A 23,585-nucleotide genomic window follows, 5' to 3' on the forward strand; every position below is an offset into this window, starting at 1 on the left:
ACCACGCCAGTTGACTCAATGACAGGCCTTATGATACAGCATGCACATGCTAACCATTCAGCCATCCAACCCCTCTCAATGACAGACCTACGATGCTACGAGCACGCACAAAGAAATAGAAACAAAAGCTTCAACAAAGTATCTGTTTTCAATATAAAGTATGTTTATTGTGATTGGGTTACCGACACGTTAAATGTGAAACAAAAATGTAATAATAATCACATAAATAAAAGACAGCACTTCTCCAAAAGCTTAAAGTTATATATCACAAATACATATACACAAATTCAAAATAAAAATAACAAACGATATGGGCTTCAAATGAAACATTGACAAAAGAACGTTTGCATTAAATTCATTCCCTTATCTTTGATTTTGATAATATTCCAACTGTGAAATTGTGCCAAAAATTTACAATCAAATGTAATTAGTTTCACAGGCACCTGTAATGTGGACAAAAGCTTTCAATATCAAACTGTGATTATAAAAGAGAGATTATAAAATAACTGGTCAGAATTCGATTCAGGGGCAAATAAAGATGGGGTAATACAATCTGTCAAACAGTTGCAAGAGAGAGAGAAATGGGGTTGAAGTTCAACCATTAACGTCCACTCGACACAAACTAGGTAATTTTGGGACTAACATATGGTTTAATTTTATTTCAATAATTCGCTTGCGCTTAGAGGTCTTTAGCAGTAGGCAGAAACGGAGGACCCAGAGAAAACCCATGAGGTTGGACAGACGACCCTACTCCTTGTCACGTACAATCAGGGAATCGAAATCATGCCAGCTGACTCAATGGCAGACCTTATGATACAGCGCGCACATGCTAACCATTCGGCCATCCAACCCCCCTCAACCAGTTGCAATACTATAATCATTAATTTTCACTAGTTAGGCAATCAAGTCTATAAATGATAACAATGTTTTTGACCGTCATCATAGACTCGGTTTAGAGTTAGGCAATCAAGTCTATAAATGACAACAATATTTTTGACCGTAATCATAGGCTCGGTTCAGACCAGTTAATTTAGAATCTCGCTCACTTAGTCACACATTGAAAGGGATTTTCCACATTACCGGTGTCTATAATTAGTCTATGTACAAAATAAATTATTGGTATAACTAAACAAATATAATACAAAAACAAAACAGCATGTCTTCCAAACAATGTATTCTCATTCTTTCCTATTCGCAACTTCTCTGGCATAATATAGCCTAGTTGGTGCTGACATGCCCATAAACACAATTTCATTTTTTCAGCCCCCCCACCCCTAAACATTATAATTGATTAATTTCAAAATCAAGGAACACATTGGTTTTGTTATCCTCCTCGTAAACAAGGTTCTTGTATGTTGGTTAAAACAAAACAGGATATTGAACAAGAATATGATATTCTCATATATTCTTACCACCATTTACACAGGAAATAAATGTCTTATTGATAGATCAATCCTAAATGGTTAACTAACTATGACACTAACAAATGTAAAGGTTTTAATTTGGTAATTAGAGATACATTATGTAAGATTTATATAAAGGCCGTTCTTGCCTGTAATAGTTCAAAAAAAGATAATGGAAAATGTATATATTGAAAATTTCATTCAAATTACTTTGTTATAGGCGAAGTTATGACTGTTTGAAGATTTAGCGTAGATCATTTATTATCGTAGCAAAGGTACTTGACAACCAAGACTAAGTCTCAATTATCCATTTTATTGTTGCATTTTTAAATCTCATGAGTTTTCAAATCCATTTAATCTCGGCCATCCAATGACCTAGAGAGTTGATTATAGGTTTGTCATGTGAATAAATCTCTAAATAATAATGTATATAACATTTGAAGCCAGAAAAAAGACCTGGCAGCCACTAGGCAGATTTAGCTCTAACATAATGCACCTTTAACTACACAAGCCCTGTGCACAATGCACAAAATATTAGATCGGTCTCTGTTTTTTTAGTTAAGTTACCAACATTCTTAATAGAAATTGTTGACTCATGTAGGAAAAATTCTAGTGATTGTAAAACCAAAGTATACATGACAGTTGGAATTGGATTTTTGAAATTGACATAATGTGAAATATGGAGAGAGAAATGGGGTTTAACGTCCACTTGACACAAACTAGGTCATTTCGGAACTAACACATGGTTCAATTTTATTTCAATAAGGGGTCTTTTGTAGTGGGAGGTAACCAGAGGACCTGGAGAAAACCCACGAGGTTGGACAGGCAACCCTACTCCTTATCACGTACAACCGGGGAATCGAAACCCTGCCAGTTGACTCAATGACAGACCTTATGATACAGATACAGGGGGCACAAGCTAACCATTCGGTCATCCAATCCTCCTATATGAAATATAAAGATAGAAATTTCATGACAAAGTTAGTATTACTTCATCAAATTACTATAAAAAAGACATTTAACAAAAAAATACACAGACAAGCTTAAAGAGGTAAATGCAACAAGTCAACAAAAAGAAGCAAAACAATATGGTTATAAATGAATCATAGTAAAAAAAACGATGTTGAAATATCTAACATAATTGTGAAAATGAAAAAGGTGCATAATCAATTGTTTAACCCCATTTAGTTTACTATAAATATAAATCTTATGTAAAATACATCTTTAAATCCAAAATGTAAAAGATGTAGAGATACGTTCTAAAGTTTTTCAATGCTATAAATAGTTAATTTGGGAATATCGTGAAACAAGAAACAAATGCCAGAGTAGGTAAAATGGTAAAATGCGGTCATTCCATAGTTATATTAATTACTGGTACAATTCCCTTTTGCAACGTTCCGTCATGGACCTTATAATGTATTATAAGGTCCATGGTTCCGTTAAATCAGCAGTATTGTTAAATAAACATCCTTCAATGCCATTTATAATATTGAATGATGTTATTATCGGATCGAGTTCTGCTAATTCTGTTGCCAAATTCTGGAACAAACATTGAGTGTTGACATTTAAATTGGTTCACAAAGGCATGGAAATAATGATTTTAGACACAACTGAACCATCCTCTGTATCCCCAGTGTTCTCATTCCATTCTACTCCACTATACCCTGGGTTAATCCATGGGGTATTCACGTATTTAAATTATCTGCCCTTGATGATAGCTTGATTTTACAAACCATCAAAAACAGTTTACAAAGCAGTCTTAGCCTCATTGCTTATGTTCACAACAATATGGCAGCTTGTTTGTTGCAGCAAAATGAGATTTACTTCCATGAGCCAACTTCCTTTGTATTCAACATTTTGATTGGTCGATAAAAATAGCACAGTCATCAAGAGTAGATAATTTGAATATAAATGTCTCCCCCATGGATGAACACAGGGGTTAGTGGAATGGAATGAGACCACTGGGAATATGATACAGAGGATGCTATTGAACTAGTAATGGACATTTTAATATTAATAATATTAAAATAAACACAGAAAAAAGACAAAATAACAGGCACCAGAGGGAATATGTCTGGTAAATTGTGCCTGATAATTTCTGACCGGTGCCTTATTTCTAGGGTTGTGTTTAACCTTTGTTTTATTATGCATTTAAGTAGACATGTACAAAGTCGCATCTAAACTAACATTTCTGACTGTTGTTTGTCCTGGGTTGGTGGCTACACTAGGTCTTTCCCAGAGGCTGAAATTTGGTGTATATTGGGGATAGCTCGGACCAGGGAGTAACATTGGCCAGGTGGCGTTGGGCTACAGCTTCCGGAGTTATACTACTTTCAACCTGTTTCGTAATTCTTTAAGATGTATTTTACAAGAAATATCCAGATCAAAGTAACAATCTTACCAATAATAAAATATTAACACAGTAATATTATTATTCATTTCTAAGAGTTTCTGAAATTAGTCCCAAGCATGTGTAATCATTCAACCACTATTATTGCACAAAAATACTCTCATGTCATTTTTTTAGTATTTTTACAAATCTAAAATTACCCCCCTTTGATATATATACATATAGATAAATAATTAAGTTTCATAAAGTTATTAATACATAATTTAAGTAAATATACAAAATGGGTTCTATTGCAAATATATCAAATATGGAATACATTATATACCTTTCACTTTCAAGTAAATATATTAAAGATACATTCTGTAAGATTTAGCTAAAGAGCTGGCCGTTTTTGCTATAATAATTCAAAAATAGATAATGCAGAATGAATATATTGACAATTTCATTCAAATTACTTTATTCTGAGCCAAGTTATCACTGTTTGAAGTTTTGACAAGATGTGGAATAGGTTGTTTATTTAATCCATTTAAATCACTGTTCTAGAGTGTTAATTATAAGATGTCATGTGAATAAATGTCTAGAATAATAGTTTATACATTGAAGCCTAATTATATCCCCATCTTCAGTAAAATTGATAATAATTTTGATCACGTATTAACAAATATTGTATCCATCTACAGTATATTATCTTTAAAGGGCATTTAGTGAAAGCAATATATAAAAACAGACAGATTTATGGATAACATTCACTAGTTTTTTTAACTGCAACGTTTCAATGAAGAACTCTTACCATTATCAAGCAATGAAACGTTGCAGTTAATAAACCTAGTGAATGCTGTCCATAAAGCCAGCTGTTATTAAAGTATATTAGTAAAATTGTCACCTCTGAGACAATATGATTAAAATACAGATTCGTTTTTTTATACTTTTGATTGGCCCTACTACATGAAGATCTGACTAGTTGTAGTGGGAGGTCACATCAGGGGTCACACGAGCGGCTTTTGACCCTATTTCCGACATATGATTAACCAATCAGTGTTGATGTTTCTAATAGGATACCCACAGTCCCGGGCATCGCACACCAAGAACTCACTGTATCAGACCATTTCATTGGCTAATCCCTTACATCAACCAGAACACAGGTTATATAACGATTCTTCCAGATAGTGTAGTAAAGCCAAGGAAAATTTAGAACTATAAAAAACGAAACGAAATAGAATCCGTGTTTTAATCAGACTGCCTCTGAGATGAATTGGTTCTAATTACAGTCTCGTCATCATTCACAGATACATATATAAATAATCCAGTATCACATTATAAAATGGTTCAGCAAATTAAATAATCTATTTACATTTATCAGAGAGAAACAATTCTATATTTAATATAATTAACAATGGTACGGTCACCTTTTTATTTCTCGATGAAAAAAAATTACATATCAAATTCAAATTCATTAATTAAATTGCACAATATTGAAAATTCAGATCCTTTTCAATAACTTTAATATTCATTCTCTCAACGCACTCACATCTTTTATCATAAATGAGATCATATATTCAAATATTTTCATTCAGTGTCTCATAGAAAAGATTAAAAAAAACTTTTTAACACAATTTGGTTTTAATAGGAAACCAAAAAAAATTCTTTAGATTTTTTTTGTAAAATTCAAGTTCTTGTTGTATTTCATTCGAAATTAAACTGGTGAACAGTCTACTTACACCTATGTTGACCTCTGAACTACGTAAACAGAAGCATGCAGAAGGGGTGGGAACAGAGGGAATCCATTTAAGGGCATCCAATCAACGAGTGGAATTAAAATTAAGTTTACTGTTGGTATACAGGCTGCCCTACTTATTTAAAACATCTTAAGACACAAACTATCATGTATATGTTATAACATATAATGTTAAATTGTTTCAATGGCATTTAATAATTGTACTCGAGTATACAGGTCACAATTCTATGGAATACAATTACTGCTTATTACTGAGAGGCTTCTCTAGTCATTATCAAGCAATGATAAAATATTAAAATATAACAAGACAATATATACATGTACACAACAATAATTAGTTAATGCTGACCAACCTTTATCTCTGGTTGGTCAGCATTAACTAAGTATTGTTGTATATATATTGTCTTGTCATATTTTCATATTTTATCATTGCTTGATAATGACTAGAGAAGCCTAGTCAAAATGTCGCTCAGTAATAAGCAGTAATTCACTTCCATAGAATTGTTACCTGTATGTAACATATAATGTTGTGCAATATTTTGTGTCTGATAATGCCTGTGACAGGTGCCTTATGTTCAGGCTTGCCTATTGTCTCCTGTACATGTGATTTTTGTTTCAATGCATGCATATTATATAAATATTAACCTTTGTTACATATCTACACCTACAAAGAATAGCCATATGTCAATCAATATAGATAACAGTATATTGTTATAAGTATCCACTATCTTTATCGAAGTACAAATGCTAAACAAACCCATTAAACTGGGTTTAAAAAATCACAAGTCATTGAATGCATACTGTCTGTATAAGTTCAGTTTTCTATTATATGTGTAAGTTAGGATGATGGTTATTCAACAAGGCTTGATCTTTGTGCTGTACTGAACAAATTCTCAATGTTTTTTTTTTAAAAGTAACCTACCGATAAACTAGTTGAATATTTTTATAGAGTTATCTATTGTTGTATCAATGTTTTCATCACTTCACAAACTGTTTACAAGGTTTGTTTCCGTGATATAGCACCAGGATCATTGTTTATCACATCAGCTTGTTTCATACGTCGTTAATAGTGCTGCATCAACTGGTTCCAAACATGATGGACAAATAAAAGATCGCATTAGCCAATCATCTATACAATCCTTGTGGTATGTGTGCATACACGGTAAAAATCGTAACATATCACCTAATAGGAATTCTTCCATACATATACAGCACCTGAAACATGCAAATATATTTTCAGCACATTAAAAAACAAACAGATTTGGAGACATCAAAAGATAAATGAGATTTGCCGTCCACTTATACATGTAGCTGCTGATCGTCATATTTCAGACATTATTTACATTCTCATGGTTCACCCACACTAAAATGTAATCATAATTGATTAATAAAGAAATGAAATGGGGTTTAACATCCTATTGTTCTGCTCCTGTATTGGGTTAATGAAGACGGGCATACGCCATATAGTGAGCTGCTATGAGGGGAATTTTGCACGGGCAACGGCACTACGACCTACTCTTAGAATTCCAACTGTCAATGGATCTTTTACGTGCATGCCAATGTATACACGGGACCTTGGTTTTTCATTGAAAATCCTTTAAATGATGATGAATTATTTCCTCATTTCACACACCACGATATGAAATATGATCGACTGGCAGAGCAGCACTAGAACACCAGTATGATTAGAGATGGATAGAAACATCAGTATGTCAGTTTATCTTTTCATACATGTGAAGTCTAGGGTAGTTTAATTATGAAACTAATGTGGGAAAACAAGCATGCAAGAGTTATCTCCCTTCCAATAGGCAGATTTACCTCTTATCTTCTTTAAAAATATGAAACCATGTGACAATTATTGACCAATCAAAATGCTTTTATGCCTACCTGCACATGTAAAGGCTGTGTATAACATAATGTGCATGGTAGTAGTCCCACATACTAATTACCTGTACATAAGAACGTATATGAATTCCAAGAAAATTTATATATTATGTACTTACTCTTTGGCCTTTTTACTGGTGCCATCAAATACACCAGTTGGCAGATGATTAATAAGGCCTAATCGTTGGGCTATTTTGATCTGTTCTTCTTCAGTTAATTGGTTAGCTGGCCTGCTAACATTAGGTGACGGATGATAGATGGGTACAGACTCCTGAAATAAGCCCAAATAAATTCTATTACAGAAATGCAGACAGATTATTTATACAAATTTATGGTCATTAGTACATGTTCACAAGCATTAAAGGAGCTAAGTCGCTAATATTTGGGACCCAGAAATTGACACAAATGGGTCGCAACGCATACAATAATGTAATATGAATGTATATAAATTAATTTACATTCAATCGTTTCTTTTTTACTGTAATTTCAAATCAGTTAGGTTCGGTGACATACGGCAGTATTCTCAATCGAATTCCAATCTCTAACTTCTGGTTATTCCAGTCTACGCCGATAGTATTTATTGGGCATGCTCTCCAGATAAGAATATAGTGTCACCGTTTGACATGACTTCTGGAATATGCCTAGCCTCGTTTTTCGAATTCCTTATTACACATAGCGCTGAAAGGCATTATGGTACACGATTCGTGTACCAATTGTAAACTGTTTATTTAGTCTTAAACATTGGATATCAGGGCCATCTTTTCCCGGTAAGATCACAACATCAATGTTGATTTATACCCAAAATTAAATCGTGTTTTCAATGTCGAAGATTTTGGATGATATTGAGTTAGAGACTTAGCTACTTTAAAATGACTAGACTTCCTCCTTTTGGCTTAAAAAATAGATTGGGAGGTGAGATTAGTCTATATTTAAAATTATACTAGGTGTACAAATAGAGCAAATATTGGGATACAACTGATTTCATGTTCTGCAGTTGTCAAAAGTTAAAAAAAACGAAACGAAAATAAAACAGACCAACTTACAGCTCATCTGCCAAAATGATAATTTGATGAAATGGAGCTAGTCCCCATTACTGATCAAATTTACATAACCAATTGAGACTATTTTTTACCTAATTTAAAGAGGTTTTGCTCTTTTAACCCATGCAAGTAGGTTTTAATATTTTGCTGAGATTGCAAGATCAGGTAACTCTGTATAATATGATTCATGATTTTGTATAATAAATCTGCCAGAGAGAGAGAGAGAGAGAAATGGGGTTTAATGTCCACTCGACACAAACAAGGTCATTTCGGGACTAACATATGGTTTAATTTTATTTCAATAATTCGCTTCCGCGTAGGGGTCTTTAGCAGTGGGAGGAAACCGGAGGACCCGGAGAAAACCCATGAGGTTGGACAGGCAACCCTACTCCTTGTCACGTACAACCGAGGAATCGAAACCACGCCAGTTGACTCAATGACAGGTCTTATGATACAGCACGCACGTGCTAACCATTCGGCCTCCAACCCCCCTTCTGCCAGAGATAATGTACACATGGGAAAAGAAATAACATAAGAATCCCTAGTACATCATTGATCACCAGTCTAGTCACTTGCTCTACATTCAGTATGCATCTTAATACTGTTTACACAAGGAAGTAAACTGAACTTGAGTTTGAACTTGAAAGCCGTCAAGATGACAATGTCAAATTCAAACTACCATAATTGGTCATGACTTCAGTTACATGTGATCAATTGAATAAATTATATTACATGTATCTTTCTATAAATATACTTTTATATTGCATATGATTTTAAACCCTATATTAAATCTTTATTCTGGCATGTTGGGGCATTAATGATAACATTCAAACTATTGTAATTGTTCAAGACTTCAGTTACATGTGATCAATTTGTACAACATGTATCTTTTAATAAATGTACTTTTATATTGCATACGATTTTAAGCCCTATATTAAATCTATATTCTAGCATGTTGGGGTGTTAATGATAAAACTTTAACGGGGAGTCTTAAACTCAATAGCTAATCTACATGTATATTCTGGCATTTTGGGGCTTTACCAAAGTGAATTTATAGATGTACCTACCGGTATTTCTACTTAACTTCATCAGGAAGGATTTTTATTAAGGACAAGATTTGTTAAACAAAGCAAAACATCCTCATTCACATTTAAAGATAATAAGAGAGAGAGAGAGAGAGAGAGAGAGAGAGAGAGAGAGAAATATGATTTAAGTCCACTCGACACAAACCAGGTCATTTGGTAATAACATATCGTTTAATCTTATTTCAATCATTCGCTTGCGCGTCGGGGGATTTAGCAGTGGGAGGAAACCGGAGGACCTGGAGAAAACCCACGAGGTTGGACAGGCGACCCTACTTCTTGCCATGTACAACCAGGGAATCAAAACCATGCAGGTTAACTCAATGACAGACCGTGCTAATCATTCGGCCATCCAGCCCCCAGAGGATAATAACAAACATCTGATGCAATTATATTTAAGGTATCGGCCTAGATACAAAAATTTCAAAGTAGTCAATATCTGACTATTCATTTAATCGAATGTTTCTACTTTTCTGTGTACTAAGATTGAGATAACATTATAAAACTTTCTCAGTGTAACTGAGGTGAGATACAAAAAAAGAAGTTGAACTTTAGATAACCTTTCCTTGTTGTGAATTTTTTTTTCATAATATCAAGTATTACATAAATAACATTATAGAGTTTAGTACTATTAGTACTAACCTAGATAATCCTATTTTAATTCAGGACATATAGATAAATAGACTAACTTGAACTCTGTTCCAGTGTATATAGGGAAAAGAAATATTGTTTTGATTATAAGAAAATATTTAGACCTATTTTTCATAAACAATATTTATTCTCATCCCCAAAGTACAGGGGTGTAAATTATTCCACAATATATCATTTTTTCCTCAAAATGCCTTCTGTCCCTTACTCATATCTCTGACCTTGTGACCCGCACATTTCTTCCTCAACTCACTACTAAGTCAGAAAATATGCTTCTCACAGCAAAATAAAAAAATATTCTTCCTCATCGATACATGTACATATAGAGTGATGACAATATCCTTCCTCACAATATCCCAGAATTTGAATTTGGATATTTGGATGGGTCAAAAAGCTATAAAATTAAGGATGCCGACTTGTCTTATCATGGGTGGGAGCATGTTCCTGAAGCAACGACCGCGAGTTTTACAACATCTAACCGTTGCTTCAATACTCAACAATTCCCGAATTTTTGCGCTCGTTGTGTTTACACGTGACTAATTAGCATTGTCCAATCAGAGGTCGTGGCACATAACACACTGTAAACAAATATGGCGGCCTCCATAGAAAAAGAAATAGACAAGTTTACAGCCTTTGTTGATCAACCATGATTTCCAGCAACCTTGACATTGATCGAACCTTGAACTTTGCAACTCGATTGTCACATGTAGACATTTTAGCTAGAAGCGCGAGACTTGATAATCGTAACCATATTTTTAACGAAGGAATCTGATAGGATCACAAGCTGGGCTTATACCCAATCGAAATTAGTGCTAAAATATGCGGGGTATTACGTGAAGGGCTTAAAGATGTACGTAGTTAAGGCGAGATCAAGCCTTCTATTGAAGATGGGGTGGGGGTGTAAAATTTATTCTCCCCACTGAAATCAGAGTATTAATTGAAGTCTAAATCAGTTATACTAGAAGCCAAATTCTTATTAAATGTATTCGTCAATGGTTATTATAATGATGTGTATCTTATATTATTTGATATAGATGCATATAATTTAGTAAACATCTTCCTTGTTTTGTTTTACATTATGTACAAATGAAATGCACAACAACAAATACAGTCATGCAATTTGATCAAAGCATGTCACTAAATTAATCACAATAAATGTTTGATGACACAGCTGATACATGTGTTGTATTTGAATAGTCAACAGATCAGTTAAAATCATGTATGATTATTTACACATCTGTCTCTTTTGTGATTTTCAAAATGATATTGTTGGTCAACGAGCCAATCATTGCAACTCAATGTGTAGCTTTATACAACAATATGAATTGAGAAGTAATATAATAAGGTCAACAGCTAGACTATATCATATATGACATGTCTATTGAAATAAAATACAACACTAGTTCATAATCATATAGGCCTACTCTAAATTTGGATCAGAAAAAAAAACTGAATTTTTTAAAATGCAAAATTTACATTTGAAATGAATTGTTTTATCTTTTGTGGATTACATGGGTTCTTTCTTGTAATACTAGTAGTTTGTTTGTTTTGGTGATCACAGAGGACATTATTTATACCTATGATGACTATACATGTGTGTGACGTGATATCAGCTGGTCATGATCCAATTATTAACCCATTCAGCATTGTCAATACAATCAGCTACCAACAAGTAAACAAACCAAGAACATTAACCTACTAATTCATAGATTAAAACTCTAATGTATTTATAGTTATCATAATAAAAATATAAATTGTCTTTGTTTAGATATTAACAGATTTTTAGGTCAACCTGATACGGTGGTGGTGGTCCCATATTCGCAGACTGGTCTGATGATACTTCTGGCCCAGCGTCGCTTCCTCTCAACAGCGAGATGTCGTCCGTGTTAGGGGACTTCAGACAATTACCCATCTTGATTACTGACGGGTATCCTCGTGGTTTATGAAAATTCCAATAGCTTTACATGGGAAACTGATGACGACAAAGTAATTTCCTTGTCTTGTCAATATCCCATCACTTCGTCCTAAACCAAAACATTCGCCCTTTTACTTCTAAAAACCTGCGCGTTAGACAGTGACGTCAATGGAAAATATACCACTCTAAATTGACATAAAATGTCTGTGCCGAAAAATGAAACACTATATGGCTAAATGTACGAAATATTTTAAAACGTTAAAAAGCCCACGTCCTAACTTAGATAAAGATATTTTCATTTTTTCAATTGTGTAGTTCCTGCGGATCAATATTGTTTTGATTACAAAGCTATATTTATTTATAGTACGGAGAGGTCAAAAGTCGAGCTTTTTGAATTTGTCAGACAAAATATTATGCCTTCAAATAATAATTAATGTGCGTGAATGATTGATATCAATGTTGATTTGAACAGTTTCGTTTTGATCAAGAAATGACAACTGGTAAAAAAAAATTCTTACGAAATATCCGGAAGAACGGTGCTAAATGGAAAGAAAAGCGCGGGAAAAGTGAAAGTAGACTAATGGTTGAGTTGAGGATATTGACGAAATAAAATAATGATATCCAGCTCTCGGAATGCCTCTATTGAAAATTATTTCAACAGAAAGCGCAAGAAGGACGGTTTTGAAGAATCTGATGAAAACGTGTTATTTGACAGAGAATCTGCCGCTCGGAATAACACTATTAAAACTCACTTAAACAAGTTGCGAAACAAAGAAGGGTTTGATGAATCTGAAATTAATGTGATATTAGACACTGTACATTTGTCATTGATTCAAATGGTATAAATTACTTTTACATTTAATTTTCGTTGAGACTGATTTTGTGTTAAACAGTCAACAAACATCTAAATCAACACTTCAGTTTGATCCACATAAAGATGTCTTACTCTTTGTAAAGGTCACCACATTTCATTTCTGCATGGGCATATCAATGGGCCGATATTATTACAACCTTGATCTTACTTAATGTGCAGGGATAACTTCAGCAAGAACCAAAGGCATTCAACTGTCAAGTTCTGGATAAGTGTGCAAAATCCTATAAATTATAAAGATGATCTGGCCGAAAAATGATCATCATCTTTCCCCCACCCCGATAATCTGGATGATTGTACAACAAAATATCTTAACTTTTCTTTTTCAGTCGGATATATGTGATGGTATGACGAAAAATCCTGATATTGGTCGAGTCATAGAACACATGATTCAGGCTCCATCCTTTATTGCCAACCAGGTCTCCTTAAATAAACTAATAGATTGTTTATTATTAATATACAAAAAAACATCGGGTCATAAAAGTGATAAACTAAAGAGTTGGCTTTTGGTGAGTTATACAATTAGAGAAAGTTCTAATTTTTAAATATTATTATAAACTGTGATATGACATTTGTTAAGCGCTTCGAAATATCATCGGATATAATTAAGCACTATAGAAGATTAATAATAATAATAACATATCATCCCAAAATAACCAAAATAGTGTTCAAAACAATTGTTCATTTGAGTATCTATTCTAATGTAATCAAACAAAAAATAACAGAGTTAATTTTTGTTTTACTTTTTTAGAAGATGTGTGGCTTATTTTAAATTAAATGTTGGAGCCGCGGTTGTTCATGTAAGATGCTGGCTCTCTAAAATAGGAGGTCTCAGGTTCGCTCAGGATGTTGGCCGAGAAAGTTCCTCAGTTTCCCGTTGTGATTGGTGCAGGACAGAAGGTCTGGCAAGGATACTGTCTAGTTGTTTGGATGGGATGAAAAACTTGGGTTCTGTGTACACATTACATGCATATAAATGAACCCTTGACAGTTGAAAGTCGAAATAAGAATAGGCCGTAACGCCACTGTTCGGACAAAAATTCCCTCATAGCACACTGTATGGATTGAGTCCGTCTTCATTAGCCCAGTCGGTACAGAAAAGTAGGATGTTAAACCCCATTTCATTTCAAGTTTAACGTATAACAAAGTTATGTAGATTATGTTTATGGTATTATCAGAAAGTGGGTGTATATTACATTTCCAAGAAAGAAACAACTGGATTGTGATTTTTAAAGGTTTGATTTGACCATAGAATTAGATATTTAATTCTATGATTCGACTGACATGAAATTGATATTTTACTGGAACATATAGTTATAGCAAAAATTGTTCACCATCATCTCGGGATCCCTGTGTGAAATTAACAAAAAAGTATCCATTTCGACATGACATTTCTCTATTTCTTATTTTCTTTATCATGTCTGCTCCAAGTCATAAAAACATAAAAAAAAGAAATGAGGCGATCTGTATCAAACTTTTTTTCACAGAACCCCTGGCAATTGGCCACCCAATTTACCCATTTGACTGTAATAGCTGAATAGCGAGAGAGAGAAATGGGGTTTAACGTCCACTCGACACAAACCAGGTCATTTCGGGACTAACGTATGGTTTGATTGTTATTTCAATAATTCGCTTGCGCGTAGGGGTGTTTTAGCAGTGGGAGGAAACCGGAGAACCCGGAGAAAACCCACGAGGTTGGACAGGCAACCCTACTCCTTGTCACGTACAGCTGGGGAATCGAAACCACGCCAGTTGACTCAATGACAGGCTTTATGATACAGCGCGCATACGCTAACTATTCAGCCATCCACGCCCCCAATAGCTGAATAACTACAGAACTAACACAGTTATATAGAACAACAATCAGTGGTTTATTATACACAAGTCCCATATAACCGTGTTAGTTCTGTAATGTTTCCAATCATTTAATGGCACTAAAGAATTAGCTAAATAACATTCTTTTATTTTTCAGAAAATGATACAGTCGACCTTACTATATGGTCGTAATTCAAGTAACCCATTAGTTTTACAGGAAATTGGAGTTTCATCATCGTTAGTTCTTAAACAACAAATAAAAAATGTAAGACTGTATTTTTGACAATTTATGATATGAAATATTGATATAAGTACGTTTTCATGACCATGATATAACAAAAAGTAATGTTTCTTTTGGGATAGGGAGAGAGCCATAGTTGCTCAGTGAGTAGTCGTTGGATGGCTAACCTGGAGGTCCGTGTACGATCCCTGCGTTGGCCGAGAAAGTTTATTGAGATTTTTCGGCGTGGTTCCCCCTTGTCAGAGTTGTAGTTGTTCAGATGGGATGAAAAACCAAGGTCCCATGTACACATTGGCTTGCACATAAAAGAACCCTTGTCAGTTAGAAGGCCATAGCTTCGCTGTCCGAACAAAATTTCTCTCCTAGCAAACTGTATGGCGTAAGCCTGTCTTCATTAGCCCAGTAGGAGCAAAGCAGTAGGGCGTTAAACCCCATTTCATTTATATATGTGTGTGTGTTGTTTCAAGAGCAAGGTGCTGAACGAAGACGTTGGCCTAATTGTTGTATCATTAATTACACTGTGTTTCAATCAACACCTTTAAGAAGCTTAAAATACATATCACACTATAACGTGACCACCATGATGTATAAATCATGTCCATCGCAACAAAATTTCTATTGACAGGCTAAATTGGGGTCCAGACGTCTTGGCTCTGTAAATAATATACAATTAGCAAAGTATTTGTACCATTATTTGAAGGATGACATCACATCTGTATTTGAAGTATTCTGATGTCTGTTTTTTTTTCAGGATATAGAAATGATAGCTAGATATATCAGTAATCATAACAAAGATAAGAAGATCTGTATCCACAGTCAACAAAGTCAGCCAACAAACAAAACCAATAAATACACAATGATTAAACAAACGGCCATGTTAATTAGTAATATGCTTGAAGTTGTTGAATTTCTGCCACTTTGGAGCTCGATATTAGATTATTTTGCGACACTACCAGAAGAGATGATTGATAAAGATATTGTGGATATATTCAGTAGAATTATAGAACATGTAGAAACAGGGTCAGGTATTTATGCTGTACAATGGGCATCCTCGCTAGTAAAACCTCGGTTCCACATGACCTTATCGATAGTAAGAGAACCGTATTTCGATGTATCGCGATCAAATTCCATATTAACAACAAAAACTAATGTTTGTCAACATGCCAGTTCGTAATGAATGTACATGACAACAATTACTGTAAGGTAAATAATGAGGTCACGTGGGACTGCCTCATCTATGATGTCACCTATCAATTATGTCCCTTTATCTCTAGCCAGGAGGCCCATTGAACACAAAAATAAACACGTCATTTCTATAGAAAACAATATTGCTGTATTTAATTAGAGTTACGTTTCAACAATGATTCTAGGATGTATCACATAACTGATAGTCTTTGAACTTTATGTGTTACTAGCGGGTGACCCAGGGCAGCACGGATTGAAAGTAGGCCACTTAGCCTATGTTATTCCCCGGTCTGAGCTACCTCTATACACCAAATTTCAGCCTCAGGACAGCCCTAGTGTAGCCGGTAACCCTGAGCAGACATACTCACAAATATTAGTAGAGATATGACCAGGAAATTATGCACCCAATCTGATTAAAATACACATATATATTTTGTTTCTTTTTTTTATACTTTTGATGGCCTACACTACATGTAAATCTGACAAGTTATAGTGGGAGTTCACGTCAGGGGTCAAACGAGCGACTTTTGACCCTATGATGTCAGACATTGATTAATCAATCAGCGTTGACATTTCTAGTGGTTTACTCACAGTTTCGTGCATAAAAAGGCCAAGAACTGGCCCTAACAGACCGTTTCATTGGCTAATCCCTCACACCATCCAGAACACGTCAATGATAACAACTCTTCCAGATACTAGTGTAGTAAAGACAAGTAAAACGAAATTTTGAACTATAAAAATGAAACGAAATAGGATCTGTGTTATAATCAGATAGTTATGCACCAGACTATCAGATTGAAGATAATGTTGCTTATTGAAGCGTGATCTCTATTCCTTGTATCAGAAGCCCTGGTTTATAAATGTGAATAAGTCAAATTTAGCAAATGGACGGTGAGTATGTAAGATGTTTTTTTGTTATTTTTCAGACAATAGTTTATATACAGTACAAGTAAAGATATGGAGACTACATATACCATCATTAGAGAAAAGTGTGTTACAGATGATACAAGATTGTAGCCATTGTTTAACATTACCATCAATACTTAACAAAATCATTTCTTTAAAAAAACTGGTAATTTTTGAATATTTCAAACTGTATTATATATTAAACATGCATTATGCAAGAGCTAAATCTGCCTATTGCAGGTCTTTCTTTAGGCCTGAAATGTTATCTAAACTATTAATTAGATATTAATTAACCTATCCAGACCATAATGAACTCTAGATGGCATTGTTAGCCTTCGATCTTTAGTGGATTATGAGCCGATTTACTGCATAACTTTCCTTCCCGATTTAACGATTAAATGGATAATCAAGACTTTGCTGTTTATCGTACTGACTTTAGTAATGATGATCAAGGCTAGCCAGAAATTTCAACCGCTTAGTTCTCGGTTCATAGTGGATCAATTTGAATGAAATTTTCAGCAAATTGCCTTTACATTATCTAGTTTTTAACTATTATAGTGAGAACTGTCAACTCTTATTGAATCTCCCATAATGTATCTTTAATGTCTGTTTAAAATAGAATTTTCGAATTTAAAGAAAGAGAAAAGTAGTGGTAGAAAGGATGTAACCAAGTAATAATTTGCCTTTGGTATTTTCAAGTAAAACTGCCAATTGTTTTTACCAGAAATAAGAATGGGATATTATTTCGATTTAAACTGTCTAGGTATCTTTGATGTACTGACAGTGGTATAAACAGGACCCAGGTTTTCCACCTTCTTTGAATAACTAGACCCCTTTCCTTGGCTACCCATAGGGTCAGATCTAAATATTAAGGCTACCTGTAGATTCTGTCAAGATCACTTGATGTAAACAGAGTTAAGGCGGGTGATTGTTGCCGAGGATTGTGGGTAAGAGTCAGGGCTAGTTCTCCAGTTAGGGTTAGCACTATCCCTGTTTACATCTCATGACCTTGACGAAATCTGCAGATGGCATTAGTCATTTCAGGACTAACATATGGATCAATTTTATTTTAATAATTTACTTGTACGTGGGGTTCTTCAGCAGTGGGAGGACCTAAATAAAACCCTCTATATTGTATAGACGACCTTACTGCTTGGAAACAAAACCATATCAGTGGACTCAATAACAAACTTTATGATCTAAAGTGCAATGAGTTAGACCACCTAACCCTATATTTATATTAAGTCATGTTTTATTCTTAACATAAACTAGTGGTACCCGGTGCCTCAGGGGTTGTGCCCTTAACTCAGAAACCAGAAATTGTAGGCAATCGCCACCAGAGACCTATGTTACTTCCCGGTCTGAGCTACCCATATATGCCAGATTTCAGCCTCGGGACAGCCCTAGTGTAGCCGCCCATTCTGAACAGACAAACAAGGGACAATCACAAATATTAGAATAAATTATATGTTACAGGTTAAAGCATGTAGTGAAGAGTATCAGTTATTTTATATTGTATATAATATATTATATACCGTTATTGTCCAATCTAATGGTAATACACGTATGCTGGATATTATTACAAGTTTTTTAATCTCCGTAAAACAGCAACAGAAACAAAACCAGGTATGTAAGAGAATCCTTACATTGAATTTTGATATACACCAATAAGAGACACATGCAAATTGTGATTGGAATAGCCTTGATAATGTTAATAGTAATATACCAGTTAAGTATTTAATTGGCTGTACCACAGTATCCGGCATTTTAAAGCGAAAAGATGAATTCGCATAGAAGTTTGACAATAACTTTAACAGCAGTAAGAAACGATTTTACTTGAACGTTAAGTTTGAAGACATCAACAGAATGATGCACGAGTGGTTTAAGGGCATGGACAAAAACAACCTGTCTGTCAACTGGTCGGCCAATCGTAAGACTTGGATGACAAGTGCTATTTATTTGGGTTGGTGTATCTTCTGAAGACGAAGATGACGATATACCGCTTGCAAAACTAAGCGAATCCTTGGTACCTTCTTTAAACACAACAAAAGGATATTTGATCAATTTCCACAATGGGATTCCGGTGTTATCATATTTTAAGTTCTGGGTATTCGAGAGTGCATTATAATAATACTCCCGGTATTCAAAGGTACAATAATACTTCCAGTATTAAGGCAATTGAGTATTCTGACATGCTGTGTAATCCGGCATTTTGTATCGACTCTGTACATACATTTTCCAATAAGAATTATATTGGTACAATAGAATATTTTAATTAAAATTGGTCTCCAAGGTGATGCTGAGCACAATTTTAATCTGTTACTTTTTCAAATATTTTATTGTATGTACCGTATATAATATTTGTTAATTTTGTAATCGATCATTATGTATTACTTGAAGGAAATTCATCATTTCCACTCTACAAGATTCCAGCCATTAACAGCTCTATTGAATAATCATCCTAAAGGTAACAAATAAAATTTAAAAATTTAGACATCAAAACCATTAGTTGCAAGTTATCTAAATTATTAATTAGACATTAATTACCTTATCCAGATCATAATCAACTCTCAATGCCATCGGATGGCTGCAATATACCTTTTGTGGTTGATGCGGTTACCGTAAAAATGGATAATTGAAACTTTGTTTATTATCGTAACAACGATAGTAATGACAATCAAGGCTAGGCTATGATTGTATCGCAGATATCTAGGCTCAGAGTGAAGTAATTTGACTGAAATTTTCAACATATTCCTATTTCGCTATCTATTTTGTAACTTTTATAGCGAGAACTGTCATTTCTTTATCTAATCTTACCTAATACCGCTTTAACTAGAACTGAAATGAAATGATCGACGCTAGCCGAAAATTGAATCGGTAATATCTTGGTTCAGAGTGAAGTAATTTGACTGAAATTTTCAACATATTCCTATTTCACTATCTATTTTGTAACTATTATAGCGAGAACTGTCATTTCTTTATCTAATCTTACCTAATACCGCTTTAAGTAAAGTATAAATATGTAATAACAGACAGATGATTAAAGTTCGATTTGATTGAAACACAGATACTATTTTGTTTTGTTTTTTATAGTTCCAAATTTCGGCTTACTTGTCTTTACTACACTAGGATCTGGAAGAGTTAGTTGTTCTAGATGATGTGAGGGATTAGCCAATAAAACAAAATGAAATGTAGATCTGTAGTTTAATCTGATGGATTAAAGTTGTTCTTTTTTTTTTAATTATAGATTTATCTATACAGTCTTTTAACCAACAATTAAACCTGATAGTTTCTACCATTAACCTTATGGAACCTCATACAAGTATGAGTACAAGAGAATATCAAGAATTCTGGTTGCTATTGTTACAGTATAAGGAATGGTATTATACCTCCCTTTGGTATATTTTACATATAAATAAACAGGTAATTAATCTTATCCAATATTTTCTCTATCTTTTCATCAGCATTTTTATAGAATTGTCAAGCAATTTTTTTTTAAATTCTTTTATTTTGGGCGAGACACATATTAGGAGTTATCTCCCATGACAGACTAAATATGGCTTATGGATTTTTTCTCTGCTCAATTCCACCAAGATTTAGTGATGTTTATTCTCTGCTATCATATAAAAAAAGTGTCAAGCAGTTTTTTTGCAGACTTTTATATTTTGGCAAGACATATAAATGGAGTTATCTTCCATGACAGACTAAATATGGCTAATGGATTATTTTTCATCTTTAGTTTATTTCAGATTTAGTGACGTTTATTCTCTACTATCATATAAAAGAGTGTGAAAAATATAAAGTAAGTATGATACTAAAATGTTTGTGATCATGCAGTTTCTCATATTATTTAGCTGTTAAATAATCAATCTGAGTACATATTTATCCTGGACTAAGCCTTGAGAAATTTTACGTTTTAGCAAAAATGCTAATGACGCATCAAGCCTTTAAGCATTTTTTTTTTTAAAAGCATCGCAGCGACAAGAACATCTAGATTACAAAGTGTGTGCAACCAGTTTAATCATATTATATACAAAGTCTATTCTGTATAAACATAGGCTAGTATTACATACAAAGTCTATTCTTTTTAAACATGTTATACACAAAGTCTATTCTGTTTAAACATGTTATATACAAAATCTATTCTGTTTAAATATCTAGAAAAGAGTGGTTGAATTTGCCAACATTCTCCGAGCACTATTATGCAAGCAAAACCTGAAAATTGAAGATATTGAATATGCTGTTTGTGGTCTTGGTTCAGTAGAAGAGATACAGCCAGTAATACTCCATGTGTTATTTATATTTTTATACCAGTCTGAATCCGGATTTAAACTTATTACAGATATATGTAAAGTGGTAAGTAGTATTAAATTGATAAAAAAAAACAACAAATAACAATGAAATAGTTATTTTAGACCACTATCATACATAATCTTTTCATCTTTTGTCAATTTTATCATGGCTTACTCTTTAAATAGGTTAAACATACATTATGCAAGAGCAAAATCTGATTATTGCAAGTCTTAATTTAGGCGTCAGATGTTATAAAAATTATAAATTAGATATTTATTTAAACAACAAGCCCAAAATCAACTCTGTAGACCCACGGATGGCTCGGCTACAGCTCGGATTTAAATAGGATTTCACTCATTGATAAATTGAAATATGGCGCACCCTGATGAGAATACGTCAGTTAGATCGAGGCTAAATGATAGAGTGTACTTAGCGAGGCCGCTGTAGAGCGTTTCCGCATGCCATTGAAAACTTTACTTGATAATCGAGATATGTAGGTGGAGTTAACGCCTGTCAATCAAACGATCGACCAAGGTGATGGCACATTTCACTACCATTTCTAGGCAAATATTACAACGATGATAACTATGTTCAGAATAAAGTAATTTGACTGAAATTTTCAATATATTCTTCTTTCATCATCTACTTTTGAACTGTTATAGCAAGAATGGCCAACTCTCTATAAAAATCTCCCATAATGTATCTTTAATCATGGCTTACTCTTCAAAATTTTGCCAATCGATTATTTGAACCATGTGTTAGTCTCTCTCTCTCATATTAAATAGAATATGCTGAAAACTTCAGTCAAATTGCTCTACTCTGAACCGAGATATTAGCAGTTAAATTTTAGGCCTAGCCTTGATCATCATTGCTAAAGTCGGTACTATAAAAAACAAAGTCTCGATTATCCATTTTGACGTTAAATCATACATGACAAAATGTATACAAGATCGCAGGCTATTGATTGGATCAAGAGTTGATTATGGTCTGGATAAGTTAATTACCGTAATGTTTAATTAATAATTTAGATAACATTTCAGACCTAAAATAAGTCCTGCAATTGGCAGATTTATCTCTTGCATAATGCATGTTTAATGTCGTCTAATTAGTCTGAATGGGGTTTTTTTTCTTTCAGGCTGGATGTTCTGATACAATGGAGATTTTATCCATGTTTTTATATATTCATGATATTCACTCAGTGACTTTCAAGAACTGGACATCAGAGAAAAAATCTTTATACAAGGAAATAATTTCAAGATTGTCATTGGAACTAAACAGTGATATTGAACATTATAAAACAACTCAACCAGCTGAAAGCGACAGTCAATTAAATCAGCTTAAAAGTGTTCAAAACATGTGTGAACAATTAGTAGTTTCAATAGACTGATCACATGTAATGGCTAATCAATCCATGCCTCAAATTGTCAAACTTAAAGGAGCTAAATCACTAACATTTGGGACCTAGAAATTGACAAAAGTGGGTCGCAACGCATATAATACTGTAGTATGAATGTATATAAACTAATTTACATTCAATGGTTTCCGTTTTTACTTCAATTTCAAATCAGTTATGTTCGGCGAAAACGAGTGCAAATTTCTAGCATCTGGTTATTCCAGTCTACACACGCCGATTGATTTGGTGCAATGTGTCTAGCCTCGTCCCTCGAGTCTCTTGATACAACTGGGGCTGAAGCGCATTATGGTACACGATTCATGTACAAATGGTAAAATGTTTATTTTGTGTTAAATATTGGATATCAAAAGCCCATCTTTTCCCGGTAAGATCACAACATCAATGTTGATTTAATTTGACAAATAATTCGTGTTTTCAATGTTGAAGATTTTGGATGATATTGAGTTAGAGACTTAGCTACTTTAAACAGGCATTATGTAAGAGCTAAATCTGCCTATTACAGGTCTTTCTTTGGCCCTTAAATGTTATATGAATTATTAATTAGATATTTATTAACATGACAAGACCATAATCTACTTTTAATGTCATCAGTTGTCTCTGATTTTAAGTATAGTAAAACAGTTCAGCAATTTAATAATTTAATTAAAAAATGGAGAAGTGAGGCTAAGACTTGAATGACTGGTAGGATGGTTACGATCAATGCATACATCTTGTTAAATCTACAACCATTGATAACTTCGCTCAAAATAAAGTAATTTGAATGAAGTTATCAATATATTCATTTTGCATCATCTATTTTTGAT

General features: G+C 33.7%; 2 protein-coding genes across 2 annotated transcripts; one reads left to right on the plus strand and one right to left on the minus strand.

Moving 5' to 3' along the window:
- Positions 1 to 5,901: 5,901 nt before the first annotated feature.
- Positions 5,902 to 12,183, minus strand: LOC126819319 (RING finger protein 11). Its single transcript, XM_050547306.2, has 3 exons — positions 11,935 to 12,183; positions 7,492 to 7,643; positions 5,902 to 6,703 (listed from the first exon to the last, which is right to left on the minus strand). Exons 1-3 carry the CDS (start codon positions 12,052 to 12,054, stop codon positions 6,532 to 6,534), a joined length of 444 nt encoding a protein of 147 aa, XP_050403263.1. The 5' UTR covers positions 12,055 to 12,183; the 3' UTR covers positions 5,902 to 6,531.
- Positions 12,184 to 12,451: 268 nt separating this feature from the next.
- Positions 12,452 to 22,904, plus strand: LOC126819295 (uncharacterized). Its single transcript, XM_056100445.1, has 11 exons — positions 12,452 to 12,896; positions 13,258 to 13,437; positions 14,901 to 15,008; positions 15,736 to 16,009; positions 17,096 to 17,241; positions 18,552 to 18,701; positions 19,476 to 19,542; positions 20,323 to 20,498; positions 20,815 to 20,877; positions 21,237 to 21,431; positions 22,504 to 22,904. Exons 1-11 carry the CDS (start codon positions 12,672 to 12,674, stop codon positions 22,753 to 22,755), a joined length of 1,836 nt encoding a protein of 611 aa, XP_055956420.1. The 5' UTR covers positions 12,452 to 12,671; the 3' UTR covers positions 22,756 to 22,904.
- Positions 22,905 to 23,585: the final 681 nt, after the last annotated feature.

The sequence above is a fragment of the Patella vulgata genome, chromosome 4, assembly GCF_932274485.2.
Source record: "Patella vulgata chromosome 4, xgPatVulg1.2, whole genome shotgun sequence".
NCBI lineage: Eukaryota > Metazoa > Mollusca > Gastropoda > Patellidae > Patella > Patella vulgata.